Source organism: Hyperoodon ampullatus (assembly GCF_949752795.1).
Source record: "Hyperoodon ampullatus genome assembly, chromosome: 2".
In the NCBI taxonomy this organism is placed as follows: domain Eukaryota; kingdom Metazoa; phylum Chordata; class Mammalia; order Artiodactyla; family Ziphiidae; genus Hyperoodon; species Hyperoodon ampullatus.
The window spans coordinates 113,662,134-113,689,371 of NC_136915.1; the positions used below are offsets into that span (position 1 = coordinate 113,662,134).

General features: G+C 41.5%; 1 protein-coding gene across 1 annotated transcript in view; it reads left to right on the forward strand.

Moving 5' to 3' along the window:
- The window catches only part of TDRD10 (tudor domain containing 10), a gene marked incomplete at both ends in the record, with an annotated part of 52,308 nt that overhangs the window by 19,584 nt on the left and 5,486 nt on the right, over positions 1-27,238 (forward strand). The window contains one exon of the mRNA XM_079721893.1: positions 26,626-26,668. Within this exon, the coding sequence (XP_079578019.1) occupies positions 26,626-26,668 (43 nt within the window). The remainder of the gene's footprint in view (positions 1-26,625; positions 26,669-27,238) is intronic.

The window sequence follows — 27,238 nt, forward strand, 5'->3', positions numbered from 1 at the left end:
GGAGGCTTATGCAAATGCAGAAACTACTGACTATTCTGGTAGAGTTGTACATCTCTGGTGAAAGGATGGACACTCTATTTATTGAATCTGGACAATTGCTTATTCATGTAGAAAAATACGAAATTATATCCCTGCCTTACCTCATGCACAAAAATAAACTCTAGGGCTTCCATGGTGGCGCAGTGGTTAAGAATCCGCCTGCCAATACAGGGAACACGGGTTTGGGCCCTGGTCCGGGAAGATCCCACATGCCGCAGAGCAAATAAGCCCGTGTGCCACAAATACTGAGCCTGCTCTCTAGAGCCCGCAAGCCACAACTACTGAAGCCCATGCACTTAGAGCCAGTGCTCTGCAACAAGAGAAGCCACCACAATGAGAAACCCACGCACTGCAATGAAGAGTAGCCCCCACTCACTGCAACTAGAGAAAAGCCCATGCGCAGCAACAAAGACCCAACGTAGCCAAAAAAACAAAAAACAAAAAAACAACCCCCCCACCCAAAAACTCTAGATGGACTAGAGACTTAATGTGAAAGACAAAACTTTAAAACTTTTAGGCAAAAATGTACAAGAATATCTTTAGGACCTCAGAGTAGAATAAGACTTGTTAAGGCATAAAGAGTTAACTGGAGACTTCCGGGGAAGTCGCGGAAGAGTAAGACGCGGAGATCACCTTCCTCCCCACAGATACACCAGAAATACAGCTACACATGGAACAACTCCTATAGAACACCTACTGAACGCTGGCAGAAGACCTCAGACCCCCCAAAAGGCAAGAAACTCCCCACGTACCTGGGTAGGGCAAAAGAAAAAAGAATAAACAGAGACAAAAGGATAGGGACGGGACCTGCACCAGTGGGAGGGAGCTGTGAAGGAGGAAAAGTTTCCACACACTAGGAAGCCCCTTCGCGGGCGGAGACTGCGGGTGGCGGAGGGGGAAGTTTCCGAGTCGCGGAGGAGAGCACAGCAACAGGGTTGCGGAGGGCAAAGCGGAGAGATTTCCGCACATTCCGCACAGAGGATTGGTGCCGACCGGCACTCATCAGCTTGAGACGCTTGTCTGCTTGCCCGCCGGGGCGGGCGGGGCTGGGAGCTGAGGCTCGGGCTTCCGTCAGAGTGCAGGGAGAGGACTGGGGTTGGCAGCGTGAACACAGCCTGAAGGGGCTAATGCGCCACAGCTAGCCGGGAGGGAGTCCGGGAAAAAATCTGGACCTGCCGAAGAGGCAGGAGACTTTTTCTTCCCTCTTTATTTCCTGGTGCGCGAGGAGAGGGGATTAAGAGCGCTGCTTAAAGGAGCTCCAGAGACGGGCACAAGCCGCGGCTGAAAGCACGGACCCCAGAGACGGGCGTGGGACGCTGGGGCTGCTGCTGCCGCCGCCAAGAGGCCTGTGTGCGAGCGCAGGTCACTGTCCACGCCCCCCTTCCGGGGAGCCTGTGCAGCCCGTCACTGCCGGGGTCCCGGGGTCCAGGGACGGCTTCCCCGGGAGAGCGCAGGGCGCGCCTCGGGCTGGTGCAACGTCATGCTGGCCTCTGCTGCCGCAGGCTTGCCCCGCGCTCCGTGCCCCTCCCTCCCCCGCAGACTGAGTGAGCCAGAGTCCCCAAAGCGGCTGCTTCTTTAACCCTGTCCTGTCTGAGCGAAGAACAGACGCCCTCCGGCGACCTACACTCAGAGGCCGGGCCAGATCCAAAGCTGAGACCCGGGAGCTGTGAGAACAAAGAAGGGAAAGGGAAATCTCTCCCAGCAGCCTCAGAAGCAGCGGATTAAAGCTCCACAATCAACTTGATGTACCCTGCATCTGTGGAATACATGAATAGACAACGAATCATCCCAAATTGAGGAGCCGTGTGGATGAAAGGTTCTTGGTGCTGCAGGCAGGAGTCAGTGCTGTGCCTCTGAGGTGGGAGAGCCAACTTCAGGACACTGGTCCGCAAGAGACCTCCCAGCTCCACATAATATCAAACGGCGAAAATCTTCCAGAGATCTCCATCTCAACACCAGCACCCAGCTTCACTCAACGACCAGCAAGCTACAGTGCTGGACACCCTATGCCAAACAACTAGCAAGACAGGAACACAATGCCACCCATTAGCAGAGAGGCTGCCTAAAATCATAAAAAGTCCACAGACACCCAAAAACACACCACCAGACGTGGACCTGCCCACCAGAAAGACAAGATCCAGCCTCATCCACCAGAACACAGGCACTAGTCCCCTCCACCAGGAAGCCTACACGACCCACTGAACCAACCTTAGCCACTGGGGGGGACAGACACCAAAAACAACGGGAACTACGAACCTGCAGCCTGCAAAAAGGAGACCCCAAACACAGTAAGATAAGCAAAATGAGAAGACAGAAAAACACACAGCAGGAGAAGGAGTAAGATAAAAACCCACCAGACCTAACAAATGAAGAGGAAATAGGCAGTCTACCTGAAAAAGAATTCAGAATAATGATAGTAAAGATGATCTAAAATCTAGGAAATAGAATAGACAAAATGCAAGAAACAGTTAACAAGGACCTAGAAGAACTAAAGATGAATCAAGCAATGATTAGAAACACAATAAATGAAATGAAAAATACTCTAGATGGGATCAATAGCAGAATAACTGAGGCAGAAGAATGGATAAGTGACGTGGAAGATAAAATAGTGGAAATAACTACTGCAGAGCAGAAGAAAGAAAAAAGAATGAAAAGAACTGAGGACAGTCTCAGAGACCTCTGGGACAACATTAAACACACCAACATTCGAATTGTAGGGGTTCCAGAAGAAGAAGAGAAAAAGAAAGGGACTGAGAAAATATTTGAAGAGATTATAGTTGAAAACTTCCCTAATATGGGAAAGGAAATAGTTAATCAAGTCCAGGAGGCACAGAGAGTCCCATACAGGATAAATCCAAGGAGAGATACGCCAAGACACATATTAATCAAACTGTCAAAAATTAAACACAAAGAAAACATATTAAAAGAAGCAAGGGAAAAACAACAAATAACACACAAGGGAATCCCCATAAGGTTAACAGCTGATCTTTCAGCAGAAACTCTGCAAGCCAGAGGGGACTGGCAGGACATATTTAAAGTGATGAAGGAGAAAAACCTGCAACCAAGATTACTCTACCCAGCAAGGATCTCATTCAGATTTGATGGAGAAATTAAAACCTTTACAGACAAGCAAAAGCTGAGAGAGTTCAGCACCACCAAACCAGCTTTACAACAAATGCTAAAGGAACTTCTCTAGGCAAGAAACACAACAGAAGGAAAAGACCTACAATAACGAAACCAAAACAATTAAGAAAATGGGAATAGGAACCTACATATCAATAATTACCTTAAATGTAAATGGACTAAATGCTCCCACCAAAAGACACAGATTGGCTGAATGGATACAAAAACAAGACCCATATATATGCTGCTACAAGAGACCCACTTCAGACCTAGAGACACATACAGACTGAAAGTAAGGGGATGGAAAAAGATATTCCATGCAAATGGAAACCAAAAGAAAGCTGGAGTAGCAATTCTCATATCAGACAAAATAGACTTTAAAATAAAGACTACTAGAAGAGACAAAGAAGGACACTACATAATGACCAAGGGATCGATCCAAGAAGAAGATATAACAATTGTAAATATTTATGCACCAAACATAGGAGCACCTCAATACATGAGACAAATACTAATAGCCATAAAAGGGGAAATTGACAGTAACACATTCATAGTAGGGGACTTTAACACCTCACTTTCACCAATGGACAGATCATCCAAAATGAAAATAAATAAGGAAATACAAGCTTTAAATGATACATTTAAAAAGATGGACTTAATTGATATTTATAGGACATTCCATCCAAAAAGAACAGAATACACATTTTTCTCAAGTGCTCATGGAACATTCTCCAGGATAGATCATATCTTGGGTCACAAATCAAGCCTTGGTAAATTTAAGAAAATTGAAATTGTATCAGGTATCTTTTCCGACCACAACGCTATGAGACTAGATATCAATTACTGGAAAAGATCTGTAAAAAATACAAACACATGGAGGCTAAACAATACACTACTTAATAACAAAGTTATCACTGAAGAAATCAAAGAGGAAATCAAAAAATACCTAGAAACAAACGACAATGGAGACACGACGACCCAAAACCTATGGGACGCAGCAAAAGCAGTTCTATGGGGGAAGTTTATAGCAATACAATCCCACCTTAAGAAACAGGAAACATTTCGAGTAAACAACCTGACCCTGCACCTAAAGCAATTAGAGAAAGAAGAACAAAAAAGCCCCAAAGTTAGCAGAAGGAAAGAAATCATAAAGATCAGATCAGAAATAAATGAAAAAGAAATGAAGGAAACGATAGCAAAGATCAATAAAACTAAAAGCTGGTTCTTTGAGAAGATAAACAAAATTGATAAAACATTAGCCAGACTCATCAAGAAAAAGAGGGAGAAGACTCAAATCAATAGAATTAGAAATGAAAAAGGAGAAGTAACAACTGACACTGCAGAAATACAAAAGATCATGAGAGATTACTACAAGCAACTCTATGCCAATAAAATGGACAACCTGGAAGAAAGGGACAACTTCTTAGAAATGCACAACCCGCCAAGACTGAATCAGGAAGAAATAGAAAATATGAACAGACCAATCACAAGCAGTGAAATTGAAACTGTGATTAAAAATCTTCCAACAAACAAAAGCCCAGGACCAGATGGCTTCACAGGCGAATTCTATCAAACATTTAGAGAAGATCTAACACCTATCCTTCTCAAACTCTTCCAAAATATAGCAGAGGGAGGAACACTGCCAAGCTCATTCTACGAGGCCACCATCACCTTGATACCAAAACCAGGCATGGATGTCACAAAGAAAGAAAACTACAGGACAATAGCACTGATGAACATAGATGCAAAAATCCTCAACAAAATAGTAGCAAACAGAATCCAACAGCACATTAAAAGGATCATACATGGGCTTTCCTGGTGGCACAGTGGTTGAGAGTCTGCCTGCCGATTCAGGGGACACGGGTTTGTGCCTCGGTCCGGGAGGATCCCACATGCTGCAGTGTGGCTGGGCCCGTGAGCCATGGCCGCTGAGGCTGTGCGTCCGGAGACTGTTCTCCACAGCGGGAGAGGCCACAACAGTGAGAGGCCCATGTACCGCAAAAAAACAAAACAAAACAAAACAAGATCCTCTCTTGCTTTGGGCTTCCCTGGTGGCACAGTGGTTGAGAGTCCGCCTGCCGATGCAGGGGACACAGGTTCGTGCCCCAGTCAGGGAAGATCCCACATGCCGCGGAGCGGCTGTGCCCGTGAGCCATGGCCGCTGAGCCTGCGCGTCTGGAGCCTGTGCTCCACAACGGGAGAGGCCACAGCAGTGAGAGGCCCGCGTACCACAAAAAATAAATAAATAAATAAAGGATCATACACCATGATCAAGTGGGGTTTATTCCAGGAATGCAAGGATTCTTCAATATATGCACATCAATCAACGTGATACACCATATTAACAAACTGAAGGAGAAAAACCACATGATCATCTCAATAGATGCAGAGAAAGCTTTCGACAAAATTCAACACCCATTTATGATAAAAACTCTGCAGAAAATAGGCATAGAGGGAACTTTCCTCAACATAATAAAGGCCATATATGACAAACCCACAGCCAACATCGTCCTCAATGGTGAAAAACTGAAACCATTTCCACTAAGATCAGGAACAAGACAAGGTTGTCCACTCTCACCACTCTTATTCAACATAGTTTTGGAAGTTTTAGCCACAGCAATCAGAGAAGAAAAGGAAATAAAAGGAATCCAAATCGGAAAAGAAGAAGTAAAGCTGTCACAGTTTGCAGATAACATGATACTATACATAGAGAATCCTAAAGATGCTACCAGAAAACTACTAGAGCTAATCAATGAATTTGGTAAAGTAGTAGGATACGAAATTAATGCACAGAAATCTCTGGCATTCCTATATACTAATGATGAAAAATCTGAAAGTGAAATCAAGAAAACACTCCCATTTACCATTGCAACAAAAAGAATAAAATATCTAGGAATAAACCTATCTTAGGAGACAAAAGACCTGTATGCAGAAAATTGTAAGACACTGATGAAAGAAATTAAAGATGATACAAATAGATGGAGAGATATACCATGTTCTTGGATTGGAAGAATCAACATTGTGAAAATGACTCTACTACCCAAAGCAATCTACAGATTCAATGGAATCCCTATCAAACTACCACTGGCATTTTTCACAAAACTAGAACAAAAAATTTCACAATTTGTATGGAAACACAAAAGACCCCGAATAGCCAAAGCAATCTTGGGAACGAAAAATGGAGCTGGAGGAATCAGGCTTCCTGACTTCAGACTATACTACAAAGCTACAGTAATCAAGACAGTATGGTACTGGCACAAAAAGAGAAATATAGATCAATGGAACAGGATAGAAAGCCCAGAGATAAACCCACGCACATATGGTCACCTTATCTTTGATAAAGGAGGCAGGAATGTACAGTGGAGAAAGGACAGCCTCTTCAATAAGTGGTGCTGGGAAAACTGGACAGGGACATGTAAAAGTATGAGATTAGATCATTCCCTAACACCATACACAAAAATAAGCTCAAAATGGATTAAAGACCTAAATGTAAGGCCAGAAACTATCAAACTCTTAGAGGAAAACATAGGCAGAACACTCTATGACATAAATCACAGCAAGATCCTTTTTGATCCACCTCCTAGACAAATGGAAATTAAGACAAAAATAAACACATGGGACCTAATGAAACTTAAAAGCTTTTGCCCAGCAAAGGAAACCATAATCAAGACCAAAAGACAACCCTCAGAATGGGAGAAAATATTTGCAAATGAAGCAACTGACAAAGGATTAATCTCCAAAATTTATAAGCAGCTCATGCAGCTCAATAACAAAAAAACAAACAACCCAATCCAAAAATGGGCAGAAGACCTAAATAGACATTTCTCAACAGAAGATATACAGACTGCCAGCAAACACATGAAAGAATGCTCAACATCTTTACTCATTAGAGAAATGCAAATCAAAACTACAATGAGATATCATCTCACACCAGTCAGAATGGCCATCATCAAGAAATCTAGAAACAATAAATGCTGGAGAGGGTGTGGAAAAAAGGGAACACTCTTGCACTGCTGGTGGGAATGTGAATTGGTACAGCCACTATGGAGAACAGTATGGAGGTTCCTTAAAAAACTACAAATAGAACTACCATATGACCGAGCAATCCCACTACTGGCCATATACCCTGAGAAAACCATAATTCAAAAAGAGTCATGTACCAAAATGTTCATAGCAGCCCTATTTACAATAGCCTGGAGATGGAAACAACCTAAGTGTCCATCATCAGATGAATGGATAAAGAAGATGTGGCACATTTATACAATGGAATATTACTCAGCCATAAAAAGAAATGAAATTGAGCTATTTGTAATGAGGTGGATAGACCTAGAGTCTGTCATACAGAGTGAAGTAAGACAGAAAGAGAAAGACAAGTACCGTATGCTAACACATATATATGGAATTTAAGAAGAAAAAAAATGTCATGAAAAACCTAGGGGTAAGACAGGAATAAAGACACAGACCTACTAGAGAATGGACTTGAGGATATGGGGAGGGGGAAGGGTAAGCTGTGACAAAGCAAAAGAGAGGCATGGACATATATACACTACCAAACGTGAGGTAGATAGCTAGTGGGAAGCAGCCACATAGCACAGGGAGATCAGCTCAGTGCTTTGTGACCGCCTGGAGGGGTGGGATAGGGAGGGTGGGAGGGAGACGCAAGAGGGAGGGGATATGGGAACATATGTATATGTATAACTGATTCATTTTGGAATAAAGCAGAAACTAACACACCATTGTTAAGCAATTATACTGCAATAAAGATGTAAAAAAAAAAGAGTTAACTGGAAAAAAAAAGATAGGTGGATGAATTAAAATTATGAATTTATCTTCTTTGAAAGATAATATAAAGGAAGATAAATTCAAGCCCAAAACTGGGAGAAGATATTTGCAATAATATAACTAACCAGGAAAGGGGTCAGCAAACTTTGGCCAGTGGCCCTCTGCCTGCTTTTATGCTGCTGGCACGATAAGAACTTTTTTTTCTTTCAATTAAACTTTTCTTTTTGAGTTAATTGTAGATTCACATGCAGTTACTTGTAAAAAACAATACAGAGATCCTCTGTACCCTTTGTCCAGTTCCCCCCAATGGTAACATCTTACAGAATTTCACAACCAGGGTATTAACGTTGATACAGTTAAGATACAGAGCATTTCCATCACCACCACAAGTATCCTTCCTGTTCCTTTTTTATAGCCACACCCATTTCCCTCCCATCCCCATCCCCACCTTAGCCCCTGGAGCAATTAATCTGTTCTCTATTTCTTTAATTTCAAGAATGTTATATGAATGGAATAATATAGTATATAACCTTTTGGGATTGGCTTTTTTCAATCAACATAATTTTTGGAGATTCATCGAGGTGTTGTTGCATATACTAATAGTTTATTCCTTTTTTTTTTAAGATGTTGGGGGTAGGAGTTTATTAATTTATTTATTTACTTTTGCTGTGTTGGGTCTTCGTTTCTGTGCGAGGGCTTTCTCTAGTTGTGGCAAGCGGGGGCCACTCTTCATCGTGGTGCACAGGCCTCTCACTGTCGCGGCCTCTCTTGTTGCGGAGCACAGGCTCCAGACGCACAGGCTCAGTAGTTATGGCTCACAGGCCTAGTTGCTCCGCAGCATGTGGGATCCTCCCAGACCAGGGCTCGAACCTGTGTCCCCTGCATTAGTAGGCAGATTCTCAACCACTGCGCCACCAGGGAAGCCCTAGTTTATTCCTTTTTAATGCTTAGTAGTATTCCATGGTATGGATATACTACAGTTTGCTTAACCATTTACCCATTGAAGGGTATCTACATTGTTTCTGGTTTTTGACTGTTACAAATAAAGTTGCCGTAAATATTCATGTATGGAGTTTGTGTGTTTCTCTGGGATAAATGCCGAAAATTAAAACTGCTGAGTGGTATGGTCATTCCATGTTTACTTTTTTAAGAAACAGCCAAACTGTTTTCAGAGTGGCTGTACCATTTTACATTCCTGCTAGGAGTGTATGAGGGGTTCTCTGCATCCCCTCCAGGATTTGGTTTTGTCACTTTTTTTGGCCACACCCCTCGGCATGTGGGATCTTAGTTCCCTGACCAGAGATTGAACTGTGCCCCGTGCATTGGAGGCGTGGGATCTTAACCACTGGATCACCAGAGAAGTCCCCTGGTATTGTCACTTCTTAATTTTAACCACTCTGATAGGTATATAGTGATATCTTATTATGGTTTTAATTTGCATTTCCCTAATGTTGAACACATTTTCATGTGCTTATTTACTATTTGTATATCCTCTTTGGTGAAATATCTCTTTCTTTCTTTTGCCTATTTTCTAATTGGATTGTTTTTTTTTGCCATTGAGTTTTGAGGGTTCTTTATGTATTCTAGGTACCAGTCCTTTGTTGGATACATGGTTTGCAAATGTTTTCTCCTACTCTGTAGCTTGTCTTTTTCATTTTCTTAACAGGGTTTTTTTCAGAGCAGAAGTTTTAAATTTCAGTGAAGTCCAGTTTATCAATTTTTCCTTTTATGAATGATGCTTTTGTTGTCAGGTCTAAGAACTTTTTGGCCAGTCCTAGGTCTCAAAGAATTTATGCTGTTTTTTAAAAAGTTATATAGCTTTACATTTTAAAGCCCATGTTCCATTTTGAGTTAATTTTTATATAAGCTTTGAAACTTAGGTTGAGTTTTATTATTTTCCTATAGATGTTCAGTTTCTCCAGCACCATTTCCTCCATTAAATTGCTTTTGCAGTTTTATCAAAAATCAGTTGGACAGGGCTTCCCTGGTGGTGCAGTGGTTGAGAGTCGGCCTGCCGATGCAGGGGACACGGGTTCGTGCCCTGGTCTGGGAAGATTCCACATGTCACGGAGTGGCTGGGCCCGTGATCCATAGCTGCTGAGCCTGTGCGTCTGGTGCCTGTGCTCCGCAGCAGGAGAGGCCACAACAGTGAGAAAGAGGACTATGTACCGCAAAAAAAAAAAAAAAAAAAATCAGTTGGACATATTTGTGTGGGTTCATTTCTGGGTCCTCAGTTTTGTTTCACTGATTACATGTCTATGCCTCCTACTATCTCAGTTACTGTAGCTGTAAAAAGTATTGAAATTGGGTAGACTGATTCCTCCAACTTTATTGTTTTTCAATATTGTTTTAGCTGTTCTATTTCTTTTGCCTTTGTATATAGATTTTAGAATAGTTTTATCTATACGTACCAAAATTTTGACTGGAATTTTGCTAGCAATTGCATTAGACCTATATGTCAGTTTAAGGAGAATTAATATCTTTATTATATGTTGGGTCTTCCAGTCCATGTACACAGTATAAATTTCCATTGATTTAGACCTTCTTTGATTTCTTTAATCAACATTGTATAGTTTTCAGCATACAGGTCCTAATATATTTTATTAGATTTATACTTAAGTATTTCATTTTATTTGAGTGATCATAAGTTGCACTGTAGTTTTGGTTTCTGTGTCTCCTTGTTCATTGGTAGTATATAGAAATACAATTGATTTTTGTATATTTATCTTGTATCCTGTTGCTTTGCTGAACTTACTAGTGATAGGAATTTGGTTTTTTTCTTTTCTTTTTTGTAGATTTCTTGGGATTTTCTGTGTAGACAATAATGTCATTTGTAAATAGGGCCAGTTTTATTTTTTCCTTTCTTATCTATACGTCTTCTGTTTCTTTTTCTTAGTACTGGCTAGGTTTCCAGCACTATGTTGAATTAGAGTGGTGAGTGTGGACATCCTTGCCTTATTCTTTTAGTGTAGAAAGCATTCAGTCTTTCACAATAAAGTATGATATTATCATAGGTTTTTGGATGGATGTTCTTTATTAAGTTGAGGAAGTTCTCCTCTATTCCTGTTTTTCTGAGAGGTTTTTCTTTTTTATCATGAATCATTGTATTAGTTTCTTAGGATTGCTATCACAAAGTACCATAAACTGAGCTGCTTAGAACAACAGAAATTGATCATCTCACAGTTCTGGAGGCTAGAAGTCCAAAATTAAGGCGTCAGCAAGGCAAAGTTCCCTCTGAAACCTGTGGGGGAATTATTCCTTGCCTCTTCCTAGCTTCCAGTGGTTTGCCAACAATCTTTGGTATTCTTTGGCTTATAGATGTGTCAGTCCAATCTTCTGTCTTCACATAACATTCTCCTTGTGTGTCTTCATATTGTCTTCCCTCTGTGTCTGGCTCTGTGTCCAAATTTCCTCTTTTTATAAGGACACACTCATATTGGATTAGGACCCACCCTAGTGACTGTTTTACCTTGCTTACCTCTATAAAGACCCTATTTCCAAATAAGGTCGCATTCTGAGGTACTGGGGGTTAGGCATTCAACATACATTTTTTGAAGGGGGGAAATAATTCAACTTATAACAGATATTGAATTTTGTCAAATACTTTTTTCTGTATTGAATGATATGATCATGTGATTTTTTTTCTTTAGCCTGTTAATATGGATTACCTTGATTGATTTTTCAAATATTGAACCAACCTTGCATTCTTGGAATAAACCCCACTTGGTCATGGTGTATAATTATTTTTATATATTGCTGAATTCTATTTACTAATACTTTGTTAAGGATTTTTGCATCTATTTTCATGAGAGATATTGATCTATAGGTTTTTTGTTTTTTGTGGTACTACCTTTGGTTTTAGTATCATGATAATACTATCCCTATAAAATGAATTGGGAAGTGTTCCCTCCTTTTGGAAAAGACTATATAGAACTGTGTTAATTTTTCTTAAATGTTTGGTAGAATTCTCCAGTGAAACCATCTGGGCTTGGAGATTTTCTTTCTTGCTTGCTTGCTTTCCTTTCTTTTCTTTCTTGCTCTCTTCCTCTCTTTCTCTCTCCCTTTCTTTCTCTCTTTCCTTCCTTCCTTTCTTTCTCTCTTTTCTTTCTTTCCTGTGCTGCATGGCTTGTGGGATCTCAGGTCCCCAACCAGGGATCGAACCTGGGCCGCCGACCATGACAGCGCCGAGTCCTAACCACTGACCTGACCACCAGGGAATTCCCGAGAGTTTTTAAAATTAAGAGTTCAATTTCTTTAACAGTAAGGGGACTCTTCAAATCATCTATTTCAGATTGGGTGTGTTTTGATAGTTTATAGTTTTTGAGGAAGTGGTACATTTTGTCTGAGTTGTCAAACTTCTTGTTTGAAATTTATGTTTGTATTTGTGTGTAGAGTTGTTCTTGGTATTTCTTGTTATCTTTTTGATATCTGGGAGGTCTGTAGTGATAGCCCCTTTTGTTCCTGATACTGGCAATTCGTGTCTTCCCTTTTTCTTTTCATTCTTACTGGATGTTTATTAATTTTGTTGATCCTTTCAAAGAACCAGCTCTTTGTTTTATTGATTTTCTCTATTTTTTTTCAATTTCATTGATTTCTGCTCTTAGTTGCTTTCTTTGTTCTGTTTTCTTTGGCTTTTAGCTTTTCTTCTTTTTATTCCTCCCTTAGGATCAAAGCTGAGATCATTCATTTGTAACTCTTTTATTTCGTAATATAGGCTTTTAGTGCTATAAATTTCTGTTTAAGTGTACTTGCATTCCACAGATTTTGATATTTTTCAGTTTCATTTTTGTTATGTTTTTTTTTTTTAAACCCCACATTTGTTTATTTATTTATTTTTTTGGCTGTCTTGGGTCTTCGTTTCTGTGCGAGGGCTTTCTCTAGTTGTGGCAAGCAGGGGCCACTCTTCATTGCGGTGCACGGGCCTCTCACTATCGCGGCCTCTCTTGTTGCGGAGCACAAGCTCCAGATGCGCAGGCTCAGCAGTTGTGGCTCACGGGCCTAGTTGCTCCGCGGCATGTGGGATCTTCCCAGACCAGGGCTCGAACCCGTGTCCCCTGCATTAGCAGGCAGACTCTCAACCACTGCGCCACCAGGGAAGCCCTGTTATGTTTTTATTGAGTTCAAAATATTTTCTAATTTTCCTTTTGATTTCTTCATTGTGTGGAGTTTTCTTGAAGTGTGTTATTTGGTTTCCAAATATTTGGATGTTTCCACATATTTTTAGTTATTGATTTCTAATTTAATTCTTTTGTGGTTAGTGAGCATACTTCTTATGATTTGAATCCTTTTACACTTATTGAGACTTATTTCATGGCCCAGGACATAGTTTGTCTTGGTATATGTTGTATGGGCACTTGTAAAGATGTGTATCCTGCTGTTATTGGGTGGGGTGTCCTGTACACGTTGACTGGATCCTGTTGGTTGATGGTATTGTTAAGTTCTATATCCTTGCTGATTTTCTGACTAGTTGTTCTGTCAGTTGTTAAAAGGGGTGTTGAAGTCTCCAATTATAATTGTGGATTTGTGTAGTTCTCCTTTCAATTCTACTAGTTTTTGCATTTTATATTTTGCAGCTCTATTGTTTGGTGCATATATATTTAGGATTACTATGTATTCTTGGTGGAATGATGCTTCTATAATTATATAATATCCCTTTCTGTGATTTTTCTCTTAGTGATTTTTCTTTACTCTGAGGTTTATTTTATCTGATAGTAATATAACTATGTCCTTTGATTATGTTTGCATGCCATTTATCTTTGTACTTTAAACCCAACTATATCATTATATTTGAAACGAGCTTTTTGTGGACAGCATGTAGTTGGGTCACATTTTTTTTTTTTTTTTGCGGTACGCGGGCCTCTCACTGTTGTGGCCTCTCCCGCTGCAGAGCACAGGCTCCATATGCGCAGGCTCAGCGGCCATGGCTCATGGGCCCAGCCGCTCCGCAGCATGTGGGATCTTCCCGGACCGGGGCTCGAACCCGTGTCCCCTGCATTGGCAGGCGGACTCTCAACCACTGCACCACCAGGGAAGCCCTGGGTCACATTTTTAAATCTACACTGCCAATCTGTGTCTTTAAATTGGTATGTTTAGACCATTTACATTTGAAATAATTATTGATATGATACAGCTCAAGTCTGCCATTTTATTTTTTGGTTTTTTATTTTGTTTTTTCTGTTTTCCTAAAGTTTACTTGAATATGTTTTTTAGAATTAAATTTTGATTTATCTGTAGTGGGTTTTTTAAAAATTTAATTTTATTTTTTTATATAGCAGGTTCTTATTAGTTATCTATTTTATACATATTAGTGTGTATATGTCAATCCCAATCTCCCAATTCATCCCACCACCACCACCACCACCACCCCTGCCACTTCCCCCCCTTGGTGTCCATACGTTTGTTCTCTACATCTGTGTCTCTATTTCTGTCCTGCAAACTGGTTCATCTGTACCATTTTTCTAGGTTCCCATATATGTGTTAATATACGATATTTGTTTTTCTCTTTCTGACTTACTTCACTATATATGACAGTCTCTAGATCCATCCACACCTCTGTAAATGACCCAATTTCGTTCCTTTTTATGGCTGAGTAATATTCCATTGTATATATGTACTACATCTTCTTTATCCATTCGTCTGTTGATGGGCATTTAGGTTGCTTCCATGACCTGGCTATTGTAAATAGTGCTGCAATGAACATTGGGGTGCATGTGTCTTTTTGAATTATGGTTTTCTCTGAGTATATGTCCAGTAGTGGGATTGCTGGGTCATATGGTAATTCTATTTTTAGTTTTTTAAGGAACCTAAATACTGTTCTCCATAGTGGCTGTATCAATTTACATTGCCACCAACAATGCAAGAGGGTTCCCTTTTCTTCACACCCTCTCCAGCATTTGTTGTTTGTAGATTTTGTGATGATGCCCATTCAAACTGGTGTGAGGTGATACTTCATCATAGTTTTGATTTGCATTTCTCTAATAATTAGTGATGTTGAGCAGCTTTTCATGTGCTTCTTAGCCATCTGTATGTCTTCTTTGGAAAAATGTCTGTTTAGGTCTTCTGCCCATTGTTTGACTGGGTTGTTTGTTTTTTTAATATTGAGCTGCATGAGCTGTTTATACATTTTGGAGATTAATCCTTTGTCCGTTGATTCATTTGCAAATACTTTCTCCCATTCTGAGGCTTGTCTTTTTGTCTTGTTTGTAGTTTCCTTTGCTTTGCAAAAGCTTTTAAGTTTCATTAGGTCCCATTTGTTTATTTTTGTTTTTATTTCCATTACTCTAGGAGGTGGATCAAAAAAGATCTTGCTGTGATTTATGTCAAAGAGTGTTCTTCCTATGTTTTCCTCTAAGAGTTTTATAGTGTCTGGTCTTACATTTAGGTCTCTAATCCATTTTGAGTTTATTTTTGTGTATGGTGTTAGGAAGTGTTCTAATTTCATTCTTTTACATGAAGCTGTCCAGTTTTCCCAGCAGCACTTACTGAAGAGACTGTCTTTTCTCCATTGTGTATCCTTGCCTCCTTTGTCATAGACTAGTTGACCATAGGTGCATAGGCTTATCTCTGGGCTTTCTATCTTGTTCCACTGATCTATATTTCTGTTTTTGTGCCAGTACCATATTGTCTTGATTACAGTAGCTTTCTAGTATAGTCTGAAGTCAGGGAGCCTGATTCCTCCAGCTCCGTTTTTTTCACTCAAGACTGCTTTGGCTATTCGGGGTCTTTTGTGTCTCCTTACAAATTTTAAGATTTTTTGTTCTAGTTCTGTAAAAAAAAAAAAAAAATGCCACTGGTAATTTGATAGGCATTGCATTGAATCTGTAGATTGCTTTGGGTAGTATAGTCATTTTCACAATATTGATTCTTCCCATCCAAGAACACGGTATATCTCTCCATCTGTTTGTGTCATCTTTGATTTCTTTCATCAGTGTCTTATAGTTTTCTGAGTACAGGTCTTTTACCTTCTTAGGCAGGTTTATTCCTAGATATTTTATTCTTTTTGTTGTAGTGGTGAATGGGATTGTTTCCTTAATTTATCTTTCTGATATTTCATCGTTAGTGCATAGGAATGCAAGAGATTTCTGTCAATTAATTTTGTATCCTGCAGCTTTACCAGATTCATTGATTAGCTCTAGTAGTGTTCTTTTCTTTTTTTTTTCCAAATATTTATTTATTTATTTTTGGCTGCATTTGGTCTTTATTGCTGCGTGTGGGCTTTCTCTAGTTGCGGCGAGCGGGGGCTACTCTTCGTTGCGGTGCGCAGACTTCTCATTGTGATGGCTTCTCTTGTTGCAGAGCGCGAGCTCTAGGGCACACAGGCTTCAGTAGTTGTGGCGCATGGGCTTAGTTGCTTCTCGGCATGTGGGATCTTCCCCGACCAGGGCTCGAACCCGTGTCTCCTGCATTGGCAGGCGGATTCTTAACCACTGCGCCACCAGGGAAGCCCAGCTCTAGTAGTTTTCTGGTGGCATCTTTAGGATTCTCTATGTACAGTATCATGTCATTTGCAAACAGTGATAGTTTTACTGCTTTTCCAGTTTGTATTTTTCTATTTCTTTTTCTTCTCTGATTGACGTGGCTAGGACTTCCAAAACTATGTTGAATAATAGTAGCGAGAGTGGCCATCCTTGTCTTGTTCCTGATCTTAGAGGAAATGCTTTCGTTTTTTCACCATTGAGAATGATGTTTGCTGTGGTTTTGTCATATATGGCCTTTATTATGTTGAGGTAGGTTCCCTCTATGTCCACTTTCTGGAGAGTTTTTATCATAATGGGTGTTGACTTTTGTCAGGAGCTTTTTCTGCATCTATTGAGATGATCATATGGTTTTTATTCTTCAGTTTGTTAATATGGTGTATCACATTGATTGAATTGTGTATATTGAAGAATCCTTGCATCCTTGGGATAAATCCCACTTGATCATGGTGTATGATCCTTTTAATGTGTTGTTGGATTCTGTTTGCTAGTATTTTTTTGAGGACTTTTGCATCTGTATTCATCAGTGATATTGGTCTGTAATTTTCTTTTTTTTTGTAGTATATCTGTCTGGTTTTGGTATCAGGGTGATGGTGGCCTCATAGAATGAGTTTGGGAGTGTTCCTTCCTCTGCAGTTTTTTGGAAGAGTTTGAGAAGGATGGGTGTCAACTCTTCTCTAAATGTTTGATAGAATTCACTTGTGAAGCCATCTGGTCCTGGACTTTTGTTTGTTGGAAGATTTTTAATCACAGTTTCAATTTCATTACTTGTGATTGGTCTGTTCCTATTTTCTATTTCTTCCTGGTTCGGTCTTGGAAGGTTATACCTTTCTAAGAATTTGTCCATTTCTTCCAGATTGTCCATTTTATTGGCATAGAGTTGCTCTTATGATGCTTTGTATTTCTGCAGTGTCCGTTGTAACTTCTCCTTTTTCATTTCTAATTTTAATTGATTTGAATCCTCTCCCTCTTTTTCTTGATGAGTCTGGCTAAAGGTTTATCTGTTTTGTTTATCTTCTCAAAGGACCAGCTTTTATAGTTTTATTGATCTTTGCTGTTGTTTTCTTTATTTCTATTTTATTTATTTCTGCTCTGATCTTTATGATTTCTTTCTTTCTACTAACTTTGGGTTTGTGTTTTTTTTCAATTGAAATATTAAAAAAAGTTTTTTTTACTGAAGTATAGTTGATTTACAATGTTTTGCTAATTTCTACTGTGCAGCAAAATGAGTCAGTTATACATATAGTATATTCTTTTTCATATTCTTTTCCATTATGGTTTATCACAGGATATTGAATATAGTCCCCTGTTCTATACAGTAGGACCTTGTTATTTATCCATTCTATATATAATAGTTTGCATCTGCTAATCCCAAACTCCCAAGCCATTAACTTTGGGTTTTGTTTTTTCTTCTTTCTCTAGCTCCTTTAGGTGTCAGTTTAGATTGTTTATTTGAGATTTTTCTTGTTTCTTGAAGTAGGCTTGTATTGCTATAAACTTCCCTCTTAGAACTGCTTTTGCTGCATCCCATAGGTTTTGGATCATCGTGTTTTCATTGTAATTTGTCTCTAGTTATTTTTTGATTTCCTCTTTGATTTCTTCAGTGATCTCTTGGTTAGTTTTAGTAACGTACTGTTTAGCCTCCATGTGTTTGTGTTTTTTACGTTTTTTTCCCCTGTAATTGATTTCTAATCTCTTAGCGTTGTGGTCAGAAAAGATGCTTGATATGATTTCAGTTTTCTTAAATTTACTGAGGCTTGATTTGTGACCCGAGTTGTGATCAGTCCTGGAGAATGTTCCATGTGCACTTGAGAAGAAAGTGTAATCTGCTAATTTTGGATGGAATGTCCTATAAATATCAATTAAATCTATCTGGTCTATTATGTCATTTAAAGCTTGTGTTTCCTTATTAATTTTCTGTCTGGATGATTTGTCCACTGGTGTAAGTGAGGTGTTAAAGTCCCCCACTATTATTGTGTTACTGTCGATTTCCTCTTTTATAGCTGTTAGCATTTGCCTTAACGTATTAAGGTGCTCCTGTGTTGGGTGCATGTATATTTATAATTGTTATATCTTCTTCTCAGATTGATCCCTTGATCAATACATAGTGTCCTTCCTTGTCTCTTGTAACATTCTTTATTTTAAAGTCTATTTTATCTGCTATGAGTATTGCTACTCCAGCTTTCTTTTGATTTCCATTTGCATGGAATATCTTTTTCCATCCCCTCACTTTCAGTCTGTGTGTGTCCCTAGGTCTGAAGTGGGTCTCTTGTAGACAGCATATATATGGGTCTTGTTTTTGTTTCCATTCAGTGAGCCTGTGTCTTTTGGTTGGAGCATTTAATCCATTCACGTTTAAGGTAATTATTGATATGTATGTTCCTATTCCCCTTTTCTTAATTGTTATGGGTTTGTTTTTGTGGGTCCTTTTCTTCTCTTGTGTTTCCCACTTAGAGAAGTTTCTTTAGCATTTGTTGTAGAGCTGGTTTGGTGGTACTGAATTCTCTTAACTTTTGCTTGTCTGTAAAGCTTTTGATTTCTCTGTCGAATCTGAATGAGATCCTTGCCAGGTAGAGTAATCTTGGTTGTACGTTCTCCCTTTCATCACTTTAAGTATATGGTGCCACTCCCTTTTGGCTTGTAGAGTTTCTGCTGAGCAATCAGCTGTTAACCTTATGGGAGTTCCCCTGTATGTTATTTGTCGTTTTTCCCTTGTTGCTTTCAATAATTTTTTTTGTCTTTAATTTTTGTCAATTTGATTACTATGTGTCTTGGCATGTTTCTCCTTGGATTTATCCTGCCTGGGACTCTGTGTGCTTCCTGGACTTGGGCGCCTATTTTCTTTCCCATGTTAGGGAAGTTTTCAACTATAATCTCTTCAAATATTTTCTCGGGTCCTTTCTCTCTCTCTTCTCCTTCTGGGACCCCTGTAACACGAATGTTGTTACATTTAATGTTGTCCCAGAGGTCTCTTAGGCTGTCTTCATTTCTTTTCATTCTTTTTTCTTTAGTGTGTTCCGTGGCAGGGAATTCCACAATTCTGTCTTCCAGGTCACTTATCCATTCTTCTGCCTCAGTTATTCTGCTATTGATTCCTTCTAGTGTACTTTTCATTTCAGTTATTTTATTGTTCATCCCTTTTGTTTGTTCTTTAATTCTTCTAGGTCTTTGTTAAACATTTCTTGCATCTTCTCGATCTTTGCCTCCATTTTTTCCTGAGGTCCTGGATCATCTTCACTATCATTATTCTGAATTCTTTTTCTGAAAGGTTGCCTATCTCCACTTCATTTAGTTGTTTTTCTGGGGTTTTATCTTGTTCCTTCATCTGGTATAAAGTCCTCTGCCTTTACATTTTGTCTCTCTTTTTGTGAATGTAGTTTTCCTTCCACAGGCTGCAGAATTGTAGTTCTTCTTGCTTCTGCTGTAGTGTTTTTTAAGTGTATCTCTTTGTATACCTTTTTAAGTGGTTGCTCTAGATGTTATATATACATAGCATAGTCTATGCCTGTTGACTTTACTGGTTTGAGTTAAGTATAGAAACCCTACTTCTCTTTACCCTCCCCTGTTTATAATGTAATTTTCTTAAATATGTCCTCTGTGTTCATTTAGAACCATATTGGACAGTTACAATTTTTATTTTAACTGTCAAACATAATTTAGAAAACTCATGAGAAGAAAACCTATTGTACTTACCCATATTTTTTCTTACCATGTTCTTTCTTACTTTCTGATGTTTCAAGGTTCCAGTAAAGTCAGCCACCTCTGAAGCTACCAGTTTTCACAGCTTTGCCTACTGTGGTAGAACTATCAGCCAAAGGACCAGGGAGTGGGAGAAGCTCCAGACTGACGCACCTTAGTCTCATATTCTAATCCAAGCGCCTGTAGTTTTCTGTTGTTGTTGTTTTTTAACAGATACCCTGTTTGTTGTATGCTTCTGTTCACTTTCCAGAATACTGAAATGGTTGTTTTTGACAATTTTGTCAAATTTTATAATAGCTTTTGGGGGAGAGGATTTATCAATCGAAATATTTTGTAGTATTGTTTTAGAGAAGAGTAAAGGCAAAATGAGAGGATCAGTGGTGCAACATATACATGCAGGAAGAGTTCAGGTCAACATGGGAGAGAAAATATCAAATCATATAACAAAGTCTCCCAGGAGTGAAGGATATGTTTTTAGTTTGAAAGCAACCATTGAGTACCCAGGATAATGACTGGGAAAATAAAAACCTACACCAAGACACATTATAGAAATATTTTAGAGTATTGGATAAAGCTTCCGAAAGAGAATCCACATTGAAGGGTATAGGATTGGAATGTGTCATTGAATTTTGTAGGAAGATAGTGTCTAACCCAAAATCTGTTCTTAATTAAATTACTCTAGAATGAAGGTAGAACAAGGGCTTGTTCACAAATGTAGGGTCTCAAAAAATGTATGTCCCATGTAGCTGTTCTCAGAAAGCTATGGAGGGATATGCTCCAATACAATGAAGCAATAAGGCAAAAAATGAGGGAAACTGGGAGCAGGAGGTCCAACCCGGGAGGGGGACCTGAGACTTCCCAGATGATGACAAAGGGGTAGAACACTTGTTATACAGCACTCAGTCCAGCCAGAGCAGGATGATGTAAGGCTCCATGGTGACATTTGTATGAAGAAAAGTATAAAATCGACTGGAGAGGTGTTATAAAGAGCCATTGGAGGGTGTGGGAAAACTTAGCCAGAGATTTAAGGAAGTCCAAGTAAATGGAGGGGAAAAAAGGAGCAGTTAATCCCTGGAGAAGTTTGTATAAGCATAAAAGTAATCATAATACATACTTTTTTAATATTAAATTTTAAAAATTTATTTATTTATTTATTTTAATGAATTATTTTGGCTGTGCCAGGTCTCAGTTTATGGCACGTGTGATCTTTGTTGTGGCATGCAAACTCTTAGTTGCGGCATGCATGTGGGATCTAGTTCCCTGACCAGGGATTGAGTGCGGGCCCCCTGCATTAGGAGCACGGAGTCCTACTCACTGGACCACCAGGGAAGTCCCATTAATATTAAAATTTTAAAAAACATTTCATAGTATGTAACTTGATTCAGCAGCAATTGGTATTTATATAGTCACATAATAATGAGAACACTGGACAGTTTGAGCAGGGAGCGACATAACCAGATTTCACAAATGTACACTAAAAAATCAACTATTGAAGTATTACATAAAATGAACCCCTTTTAGGTGTACAGTTTGATGAATTTTGACAAGTGTATGCAGCCATGTAACCACCGTCACAAATATAGACTATTTCAGTCACCCAAAATGTTCTCTTGTGCCCTTTCCCAGCTTTGTGCCCTGCAGGCAGTGACTGACCTGCTTTCTATCACTTTAAATGAGATTTATCCTTTTTAGAGTTTGGTGTAAATGGAATCATGCCATATGTGCTTCTTTGTGTCTCGCTTCTTTCACTCAGCAGAATGTTATTGAGATTCATCCATGCGGTCGCACCATCAGCAATTCTTTTTTTATTGCTAAGTGGTATTCTCTTGTATGGATGTGCCACCATTAGTTCATCTATTCACCGAGATTTAGGTTTTAAAGGGACCCTGTAGAATAGACTCCAAGGGCCAGAGTGGAAGCAGAAGACCTGTCTCAGGTGGTCCAGGTAAGAGATGCAAGTGTCTGTTACTCCAGCCCCAGTGCCATTCCCCAAACACACCAAGCACATCCCCACCTTAGGGTTTCAGGTGTTCCCAGCCGGAAGGCTCGTCTCCCAGCTGTCTGTGGGTTTGCCTTCTCACTTCATTTAGACGTCTGTTCAGCCATCACTCCCTCCCCCACCCCTGCCCGCTTGTCCCCTCTCCTTTACTTGCGTTTCTTCTTTGCCCTTATGGTCATTGACCTTATACCTCTTTGTATACTTCTTGTCTGCTGCGCCCACCAAGAGTGTGAGCTTCATGGTGGCCATGTCTAGAATGTACGCATTTTATAAATATGTGTGGAGTGACTCAGTGTGGCTCCCTAAGAACAAGGTCTGTGTCTGTCCTCTGTGAAGTACAAGGTGTGGTACTGGGTGGCAGTCGAGGGTTAAAGCTGTAAGTGTTAAATTTCCATGTGGATGTGCCCTTCAGGTGACTCCAGGTGCAGTTCCCCAGGTAGAGACAGGGCCTTAAAAATGATGGCCAGGGTGACCACAGTGGGCCAGGGGTGTGGCAGTGAGCAGTCTCAGGGAGGCCACCACTTTTCTGAGTGTCATGTGAGGCCTGTGCCCCCCACCCCCCAGTACTGGTTGGAGAGCTTCTCCCTGGTGTGCAGGGGAACCGGATGGGACCCTCCCCCAACCCCACCCCCAAAAGCCTTCTGGCCACTGACCTTTGTGTGCCCTGTGTTTTCTCTCTCACTGGTGGGACTCACCAGCATGATTCTGGACCAGGCCACCTCTTGGAACGCTTGACCAGCTGGTAGTAATGTCCCAGAACAAAGTAAAGAGACCATTAACAGCTGTTGATTGATTGGGCGTAGAGTAACTGCTTATAGCAACAATAGAACTTAATTAAAATCTGCTGGTTTGGCAGCTACTGAGGTGCTGCCTTGATCTCTGTAGCTTCCAGGTGGCCACTTCTGTGCTGCAGACATCCTGAAATTTGAGGTTTGTTTTTGGATGATGTGTCTGCTGTGGTGGTTGAATGATAATTGTATAGATTTTCCTCTGAAACTTAATTTCACAAACTGGCAAAACAGGCTTGTTATATTTATCTCTTAAATCATTAGGGAATAATAATTAGACCCCAAATGGTTTTAAATGTTTCTGTATTAATAATAATTTTTAGCCTGAAACCACTGCTGATAATTGGTTCTTGGGATTGGTATTTGGAACTGTCTTAGGAGATTCTAAATAAAAAGGCACCTTCTGTGCTTGGCTAGAGGACAGTTTTTAACACTGTCACTTTGCTTTGTTGTAGGTAAACAGCAGGGGCAGAATGGTTTAGCGTGGAGGTTTGATTTGGGCCCCATCGGTCGACAGTGGTAGTTCACTCACGGAGGGCTCACTCTGCGAGCTGTGTTCTGATCACTTTGCTGTGTGAACCTGTTTAAATACAGCAGTAGGTCCTGCTACTCTCCCATCCTGCAGATGGGGACACCAAATAACCAGGCCAAAGTTAAGGAGCCAGTCAGTTCTGGAACCAGGATTGGAGCCCAGTCTGACTCCAAAACCTGCACTCTTAACCTCTCTTATACTGCTTCCATTTATTAAGCACCTATTTCATGTCGTGTCCTGAACAGATACTGGCCCAACTAAACCCTCACATCAGGTGTGATTCATGGTATTGAAGAGGAAGCCAAGGCTTAGATTAAGAATTTGCCCCAGTTCATTTCTCCTTTCTCCCTCCTTCCTTCTCTTTTTCTTCTCTCTGTCACTTTCTTTCACATATATTTACTAAGAGCTTAATATGTATCAGACACTGTTCTGGGCCCTGGGGTTACCTCAGCAATGAAGGTAATTGTCAAAAGACAGATGTGATTCACATTCTCATAATGTTTAAATTCCAGTGGAAAGACACATATAGTGAACCAATAAATAAGTGAATAAATAAGAAAATGCCCCCCCTGCAAAAAGAAAGAGAGAGAGAGAAAAAAAGAAAATGTCAGATGGTGTTACCAACCAGGGTTCTTGGCATCCTTAATCAATAGAAATTGATAATGGGCCAGACAAGAAGTTCACGCAAGGCGTTATTGGGGCCCCTCCTGCAGCAGCGGGGGAGTGAAAACAAGCAACAGGTTCCCTTGCTGGTTCCCCGAGGCAGGGAGAGCTGGTTCCGTATATGCGGTGAGGGGAGGGGTGTGTCCAGCGCTCGGGCCAGAGGGGCTCTTAGGAGGTCTGCTCACCCCTTTGGTGGTGGTGTGTGCAGGGGGCTTGCGCAGTACCCTGCTTTTGCTCCCGGCTCTTCAGAAGTGGCAGTTGGGTTTTGGGTTTTCCGTCTTTTTTGTATCTTTGCCCCGACTGCACATGCACGCAGTTATTTTTAGTTCCTTATAGTTTCCTTGTATTTCGTTGCTTGAGGAGATGTGTGTCCAGGTACAAGCACAGCAGCAAAGGGTCCCAGGGCCCAGCCTGTCTCAATAGTAAGTACCAGACAGAGAACTGAAATAAGGTGATGTGATAGAGAGGAGAGGGGTCACTTAGATGGTTCTTAGGGAGTCCTCTTTGTGAGGAAGTGACCTCTCAGCTGAGCTCTGGATGACAAGTCAGCCTACCATGGGTAAGACCAGGGAAAGAACATTCCAGACAGAGGGACCACCTACAAATGCCTCAGAGTATCACATGGGGGGAAAAGGCATAAGTGGGCAGAGAAGAGGTAAGTGGGAAGGAGGGTAGATCATGGCGGCATTGGTGAGCCCACCTGGAGACTTGGAGTTTTATTTGTAAGCACAATGGGAAGGTGTTGGAAGGTTTTAATCAGGTGAGTGATGTGATGTGATTTTGGTTTGTAAGAGGTTGTGTTGTCTTCTGGGTGGGGACTGGATTGCAGGAGGCTGTGTGGCAGCGTTTTTGGACACGGTTGTTACGGTCCTGGTAAGAGATGGTGATGGCTAGTATTGGGGTGGTGGAGATGGAGAGAGAGGAGTATGTGGGTTTGGGTGTGTTTTGGAGGAAGAGGTGGCTTAACTTGCTGATGAATTTGATGCAGAGCTAAAAAGAGAGATGAATTTGGCCTGAGCCGCTAGGTAGATAATTATGCAGCTTACTAAAATTGAGAAAGCCGAGGTGAAGCAGCTTGCGGGGGGTCTGTTTTAGACATGCTGAGTTTGTGTACCTCTTGGTTGGCCTGTCAAGGAGGCGTCTCCATGTTGGAGTTGAATTCCACAGAGTCTTTGGGGCTGGAGATCTGGGTTTGGGAGTCTGTGGTCTGTTGTTGATACCTAAAACCGTGGAGCTGGAGATGACCTTGGAGAGAAGGTAGATGGAGGAGAGGACCACGTCCTGGGTTGTGCCAGCATGTATTGGTTGAGCTGAAAAGGGCCAGCTAGGGAAAGAGAGGGAAAACCAGATGTGTGCAGTGTCAAGGAAGCCCAGAGAAGAAATGTTTCCTAGAAGAGGAGATGGGTGGGATGCTGCCAGTAATTTCAGAATGGAGGACATGGAGGATTCGGCAACACAAAGACCATGGCTGAGCCCGTGCAGAGCCATTTCAGGGAGGCCTGACTGGAAGGAGACAGGACTCTATAGACACCCCTTTCAGTGAAGGGAGCAGAGAAAGGTGGTCGCCAGAGGGGCTGGGGGGCGAGGCAGGGTCTTTGCAAACATGGATAATGGAGCATGTTTGTTTCCTGGTGGGAGGTGTCCACCAGGAGAGAGATGGCAGTAAAGGAGAAGGGGTGTGGTTGCAGGGGTGTTGCCCTCCAGAAGGCAAGACAGTGCCAGCCCCAGAGCCAGACCCTTCTGAGAAGGTAACGGAGGGATGGCAGGGAGGGCGGGGCTGGGGGGCGGCGGTTTGGGTGGTGAGAGGATGAGAGGGGCCTCCCATCCAGTTGCTTCCAGTTTTCTCCTGATGAACAGGCAGGTTCATAGGGTGGGCGGAAGGTGGGGAGTATGGAGGGTTTGAAGAGAGGAGGGGGTGAGGTGTTGTCCATTGGAGGAAAGGAAAGGAAACTCATAGGGGCTTACCATGGGATTGTGGCATGTCCATTTGAGAACAGTGGCCGCATGTGTTCTCAGGTAGCAGTCAGCAGGGAGTGGGGTAAGCAGCGAAGCGGCAGGGCGGGCAGATCCGTGGGTGTAACCAGGGCGGGGGATTTTCCAGGTGTGGACGGTGGAGCAAGGGAAGCCAGCGTGGGTTGAGGGCTGCAGGATTGTAGTCTTTCTGTCTCCACCCAGCCCTGCTGCCAGAGTAACCATTTCTACCTCTTTCTCCCCTAAGAAGTGCCCACAGGGGCCTCCCGGGCTAAGCAGTGCTGGGCTTCTGCGCCTGTAGGTACCGACGAGCACCCCCGGCAGCACCTCCCTCCCTCCTCCCTTCCTGTTCCGCGAACCTCTTGTCTTTGGTTGACTCAGGACCCCCCCGAGAGAAAGGAGAAAGTGGAGGGAGCCCCAAAAGTCAGCTGAAGCCTGTGTCTGCACAGGGGCTGTTGCTGCACTGTCTCCAGATCTGCTTGGAGAGACTCAACATGTAAACCAGTGAAACGAATACCACTATGCCTGAGTGATACCTTTTCTTTTTCTCCCTAGGGTTTGGAGAAGGCCTCTGGTCAAGGATTTGCTAGAACCACTGGTGAGATCCTGAGCTGCCATGTGTTCCCAGGACATGTCTTTGCAGCTCCTGATTCACTTCTCCCAGCCTCCCTTCCAGCTTTGTCCCATGCTGACCCCTCAGTGTAGGAAATATCCCTTTTTATTCCTCTAGGATGCTTTCTTTTAATTAATTTATTCATTAATTTTTATACTTTGGGGGGCTGCATTGGGTCTTCATAGCCGCACGAGGGCTTTCTCTAGTTGCGGTGCGCAGGCTTCTCGTTGCGGTGGCTTCTCTTGCTGCGGAGCACAGGCTCTATGCGCATGGGCTTCAATAGTTGTGGCTCGTGGGCTCTAGAGCGCAGGCTCAGTAGTTGTGGCGCGCACGGGCTTAGTTGCTCCGCAGCATGTGGGATCTTCCTGGACCGGGGCTCGAACCTGTGTCCCCTGCATCGGCAGGCGGACTCTCAACCACTGCACCACCAGGGAAGCCCAGGATGCTTTCTTGATTAAAGAATGTCATCCAGCAAACCCTCCCCACCCAGCTGAGGATGTGGAGGCCGAGACCTAGAAGGATGTAGCTTCACTTCCCATCTCATCCTGCCCTGAG